The sequence below is a fragment of the Centruroides vittatus genome, unplaced genomic scaffold, assembly GCF_030686945.1.
Source record: "Centruroides vittatus isolate TY-2023 unplaced genomic scaffold, ASM3068694v2 contig_7, whole genome shotgun sequence".
In the NCBI taxonomy this organism is placed as follows: domain Eukaryota; kingdom Metazoa; phylum Arthropoda; class Arachnida; order Scorpiones; family Buthidae; genus Centruroides; species Centruroides vittatus.
The window spans coordinates 195767-201766 of record NW_027122442.1 but is presented as its reverse complement, the minus strand read 5'-3'; the positions used below and the strand labels follow the sequence as shown (position 1 = coordinate 201766).

Sequence of the window (6000 nt, the reverse complement as noted above, 5' to 3'; positions counted from 1 at the left end):
TTTTCAATCTGTATAAAAATTATAATGATTTTTTTCTATTGAATGGATAACATTTTTTGTTTGACTTTTAATGCTAAAATCCAAAATCATTCACACTGAAACATTTGTTCCTTAGTAAAAGTCAGAAAGAGAACAGTTTTAATATTTGTTTAACAATGTTTTTTTTTCCACTAAGCTTGACTAGGTTATTGGGACATCTGTACAATATAATATCATTCTTGCTATTATTTCATCACTGAATCTCAAGATCCCCAAGAGTTCAGATTGAAAAACCTTATTCTTAGGTTTTTTTTAATATATAGTATTTTTATTTAATACCTGTATGGTCTGCAAGTTCATTAGTTTTATCTAGCTTTTGAAAACTTACAAAGAAATACATAAATTTTATATAGATTATTTAAAAATATAGAATTTTGTTGATATTATACAAACTAATTGCAAACTATTTAAATGTTTTATTAATAAATATACAATAGAAAAAGTTTAACTAAAAAATTACTGTACACAAAACAGAAAAATGAATTATTTACATTATGTATGAGAACCATTTTAATCTTCAGATCCATGATCAGAATCTGCATCAACGTTGTTTTCTTCCTCTTGTGGGCGGCCTTCTTCTAGAAGAAAACAAAGTCAGATATAAAATTAATGTTATTAAAAGAGCAAGTTCAGAAACAGTAATTTTAGTCCAATAGATTAAAAAAAAAAACAAACTAATATTTATTTTTTAAAATGTAATCCCACATGGTCATATGACATGACAAATGAGACGAGATTTCATGGGTGAGGATATATATATTCCTCTTAAGGTTCTTTTAAACAATATGTATAAAAGAATCTTACCAAAGTATGAGAATTTATATTATTACTTGTAATATGTTCTTATCTATTCAATAAATTAATCAATTTTATAAACGCTGAAATTTATGATATTTTTTTAGAAAATTTAGAAATAACTATCATAGAATTAATCTAATGAAGTCTATTAACTATTTGCACAGATGATATTCTCAGTCAAACCCCATTTAAGCCACTATCCTCACCAAGTATATCTTCCCTACATAATAAACACCTCAAGAATTGGTATATGATCTAAAAACATACCAGTATACCAAACCAGTTAAACACCAAATCCTTCTCTGCTTTGTTTTCATTAAGAACAAAAAAATAATAATACTATTTTAAACATTCGAGTAAACCAGCCCTAAAGCCATTGTAGCCTAGGCGACATTGGTAAAATATGGTTTTGAAATTTTTAAGGATTTAAATTTTCATTGGTAGTCTTGATTACTGTTACACAATATGTAAATGTTTTAACGTATTTTGTTTTTGCTCAACTCTGATGAAACAAAATGCATAGCAAATTGGAACACTCATTACTTACTATGCACTTTTGTGATATAGCAGATTAAATATAATCTTTTAATGGTAGTGATAATTATCACTCTGTAAACAATTTTGCTATTCCTGTCAACAAAATGAGGGAGTCATAATAAACTACAGCACTTATTGATGAATTCCATGCAAAAGTAAAGAATGCAATTTTACATGAAAAGAATAAATAAAATCAAGAAGTATTCTTGCAAACTATTCCGATAAAAGCATCAGCATTTTCAATTTGACCAGTAAAAACTAATGACATTGTCCTCATTCAATTAAAATTTTAAACATTGTTTGTTTCAATACAGAGCTAATTAACAGAAAAAATAAATTTTTTATAATTTACGTATGTATGGAAAATTTTCCCATTGTACTGCCTCCATAAGTTTTCCATCCTCCCGTTGTCGTTTCTTCCCTCTGTACTGACGTCCTGGAGCTCTTGGAGGTGGTTGTTCGGCCTCTCCATGCACCAGACTGTTTCGATATGTGACAAGTGGCTGCCAGTCATCCATACGAGTACCTGGCATACTTGTTTGGATGTGACGATCCAAGTAAGTAAGGCTAGAAATTAAAAATTCAAATAAATATTTTAATAAATTATATAATACTTATCTTCTGTAGTAAAAAATGTGTTACTAAGACTTAAAAAAATTTAATTAAATCAGTTGTTTTTTTAATTTAAAGACTTTTGAAATTTAATTATTATTTCTTTTATATATTTGATTATAAAATCAAATATATAAAAGAATAATTAAAATTTAAGTAGAATATTTTCTATCTATACATAGTCAAATTTTTAAATTTTTTTCAGTGGATTAAGTAAAAGCTCAAAAATTTAAATTTATTTTAGAATAAATAACACATACATTTTAGCAGTTATGTCACATTCTTATGATAAGAATATTATGTTTGACTGTACAATTTTTAATGAACATTCTGCTATTTGCTGACAATCTCAATCTCACTAACCCTAAAATATTCATCAATTGTCAACAATATTTCATGTTCTGTACAGAAAATATCAAGGAAATCAGTTAACAGTGACTTAACATATTAAATTTGCTTAATTATCTTATTTAACTCTACAAGTCATAATGGGTTTGAAAAATGTATTAAATACATGCATAGTATTTATGTAAAAGATTGTAACTGGTGTTCTAGTCTAAGATCTCTTTATTTTTGATTTGCAAGACAATAGCGAGGTTGAGGCCGAAGTTTTCAATGAAAAAACATGTATGTTGAACATTTGGCGCCACTTTCCTGTAAGCCTAGAAGTTTGGCAATGGCCTTTGGAACGTCGAGCATGATTCCACTGACTTTCCAAACACCATTGCCAAACTTCTAGGCTTACAGGAAAGTGGCGCGGAATATCCGACGTACACATTTTTGTGTTGTCACTTTTGTCATTGCTTGTGTACAGTACAATCACTTTCCAGTTAGAACTGCCTTTTATTATTTATATTTTCGCATGAAAATTCTGTTACAGCCAATTTGCATGAGGCACTCTTAATTCCAAATGTGAACATCATACATGCCTTGTACTTACACAGATTAAATTCTCTAATCTGTGGTATAAAGAGTTGACCATCTGTTGCTCTATAATCTATGACTTTTCTACTCATCATTCTTAGTATTACATACAGCATGGTGTAGAAATTTTAAAAAGGTACAAAAATATTATCAGACTATCTAATACTTGCTGTTTGTTTATAAAAAACTGTTGAATATCAGATGCCATCCTACTCTTTATGAAGAAGGACCCAAGTTATAAGCCATTTTCTTCCATAGTTCTGTTTTTATTAGTATTAAATGTTAAAATTATTTTATTTTGTATTTAATGTTTTTATATTTTTCAACTTAAAGTTGAAAGTTTTGCTATCATTTTAAAAAATTCCCATAATTCATTGCAAATCACCTTCCACTTCATGCAAAGTGTGTAGGCACATGGTGCAATTACATTGCCATCACCCGATGATTCATAGAGTAATATTGTTGTTACCCTAAGTGAAGAGCCAGCAGTCTTTACAAGTGGGCCAACCTTTTATTTTAAGTTACTTGTCTGCCTCATTATATAAAAATTAGTTAGTACATTGTTGATAATTAATTAAAGTAATGCATTAATTGAAATATCTTTTAAAATGTAAAAATTATGAAGATGTATACTTACACAACTTTTTTATCTTGTTTCATAAGCTTATTAGTAAACTCACATAAAATTTCTAAGAAAGCTAAATTTGGAGGCGGTCCAAGTGGATCCACAACATTTTCAAAAGGAGTCACTGCAAACAAAATACCTTCTCGATGAAGAGCAGCAACAGAATCTCTATTTTTTACTTGATCTAATCCAAATGACAATGCAAATCTCTTTGCAAGTTCCTAATAAATATAAATTATTGAAAATGTTTCCTTCTATCCAATAATAAATAATTTATTAAAAAAAGAACATAAATTGCAGACCTTAATTGCTGTAAAATTCTCATCCTGTCGATTAATCAAGCCCGTATTTTGTTCAGTACGAAGTTCTGTGAATAAGGTTGTCAATGACACAGCCATAGTACGTGCACAGTTAACTTTATTAATTTCTCGAGCTTTTCCTAATGTTGCCTTGATAATGTCTCCATAGTCATTATAAAACTGACATGAAAATAGTTTATAGTTTTTATATTTTTATTAAATATATTAAAATCAGCATGTAGTAAATAATAAAGTTTTTTTCATAATTTTTATAATTTTATAAATCATTCAAATATTTGTTACATAATAATAAAAACAGTAAAAATTTTACAGTTAAGTTTACAATCAACAAATTTAAAGTAAAATGTTTTGATAGAACATTTTATAATTTTTAAGTTCCAGAATGAAAAAAAGCTCACTGTAGACTATTGACAACAATAGTCTAAAGAAATTAATTTTGTTATATGGTTTAAGTACCAGAGGGTTATTTAAAACAATATATTAAATTAAAATTTTTTCAGTTATTTGATCACTAAATATTTATTATTTTTCATAAAATGGAAAATTTATTAACAAAATGGAATTTAAAATTAACATAGTTAAATTATTATTTACAATAATTTTTTTATTGTTATTTTTTGAAATATGACTTTTTCTGTAAATTTTTTACACCTTAGCCAGCATTAGATTCTTTGCTGAAGGTGGTCATAATATAAGAAATTCTCAAATATGTAAAAAAAAATTTTAAACTGTTCCATCAATCATCAGATCATAAAACCTACTCTGTCTAATATACAGGGTGTACCTAAATGAATGTCCTGATTAGTAGACGTTTTTGTAGTCAAACCCCAAAAGATGTAACAAAGACATGAAATGATATAAGATAGGCATCTCTCAATCAGGTGCATGAAATTTCTTAACACATGATTACCAAAAAAATAGATTGGCCATTTGGGAAACAGCAATCAACAGCTCTTATTCTCGCCTCTATGATCCCCCAACTTAATGCCATGCAACTTTATGCTTGTGGAGATATATATGTACAGGATTCTCTGTTTGCCACCACTGAGGACAGATCTGCAGGCCCATACCACCAACAATTAACTGAACAGCATGGGGACGAACTGCTGAGATAATGTCTGTAAGGTAACAAGAAGGGCTCATATCAAGCATTTAAAGGATATGTGAGAAACTTTGAGTGTTTGTCTCCATATCTGACCTATGTCAATGCACTGTAGGTACCACTTTTTTGAAAACTGAAGACATCATTTAGTTACACCCTGTAAAAAATACTTTGTTGTGATTTTAATCTTTTTTTTTTATCACAAAACTTTTGAATGGATAAGTGGTGCCCAGTATACAAAGTATTTCCTAAAAAGCAATCAAAAAGGATCAAAGCTAATAGCTTAAAGAACTGTCATATTCATGTAAATTATGCTTGCTTTCATATGTTATTGAGCATGGACTATTCAATGGTGCATCAGTACATTTTTATCCCCAAAAGTGGTAAGGTAAAATTATCTCAGCTCCTGTTACAATGGAACTATAGTTCCATCTGCAATTTTATATTAGTAGAGTATGTCAATAAGTACATTCCATATTTTCAATTAAAGGATAAAGACTCTATGGCAGTCCATGGAGTTTCATGGAGTAATACACTCCAAAAAATTTGAAGGGTTCTATAAATTCAGTTTGATTGTATTGCTAAGTTGATTTATAAAAGCTGTATTTACCATAAATTAATTCAGTCAGTCAGTGAAGAAAACACTCTGGTTTCATTAAAGACCATACAGGACAAAAAAAAAGGTTATAAAACATTTAAGTTCCATCCAAATTATAACCTTTAGGTGCAATAAAATGCTAAGACTCAAGTATTTATAAATTATTTTTACAACAATTATTTCAAAATAAAGCATTTTTTTAATAACTGATATTGTAATTACTTTAAACAATAAGTTCCATTAATACTAAAGTATAACCCAAATTTCTGACAGTAAATTTCATAAAAAAATCTTTACAAACTTGGATAATTGTTATAATATTGTAATGATAATTTATAATCAAATTGCGATAAAAACTGCTGAATATTTTACTAATCCAATTAAAATTAATTCACAAATAAATTTGACATTACAGTGTCATCTTATAATTATTATCTCTAAATAT

General features: G+C 28.0%; 1 protein-coding gene across 3 annotated transcripts in view; it reads right to left on the bottom strand.

The window, feature by feature from the left end:
• Positions 1 to 435: 435 nt before the first annotated feature.
• SA1 (stromal antigen) overlaps positions 436 to 6000 on the bottom strand; it is a 66711-nt gene continuing 61146 nt past the window's right edge. For 2 of the 3 annotated variants that reach the window (XM_067276546.1, XM_067276545.1), the window contains exons 20-23: positions 3838 to 4014; positions 3548 to 3756; positions 1727 to 1941; positions 436 to 617 (exon numbers count right to left, since the gene is read on the bottom strand). In XM_067276546.1, coding sequence (XP_067132647.1) covers positions 550 to 617; positions 1727 to 1941; positions 3548 to 3756; positions 3838 to 4014 — 669 coding nt within the window. In that variant the 3' untranslated portion in view covers positions 436 to 549. The remainder of the gene's footprint in view (positions 618 to 1726; positions 1942 to 3547; positions 3757 to 3837; positions 4015 to 6000) is intronic. The other variant, XM_067276547.1, reaches the window with a different exon arrangement.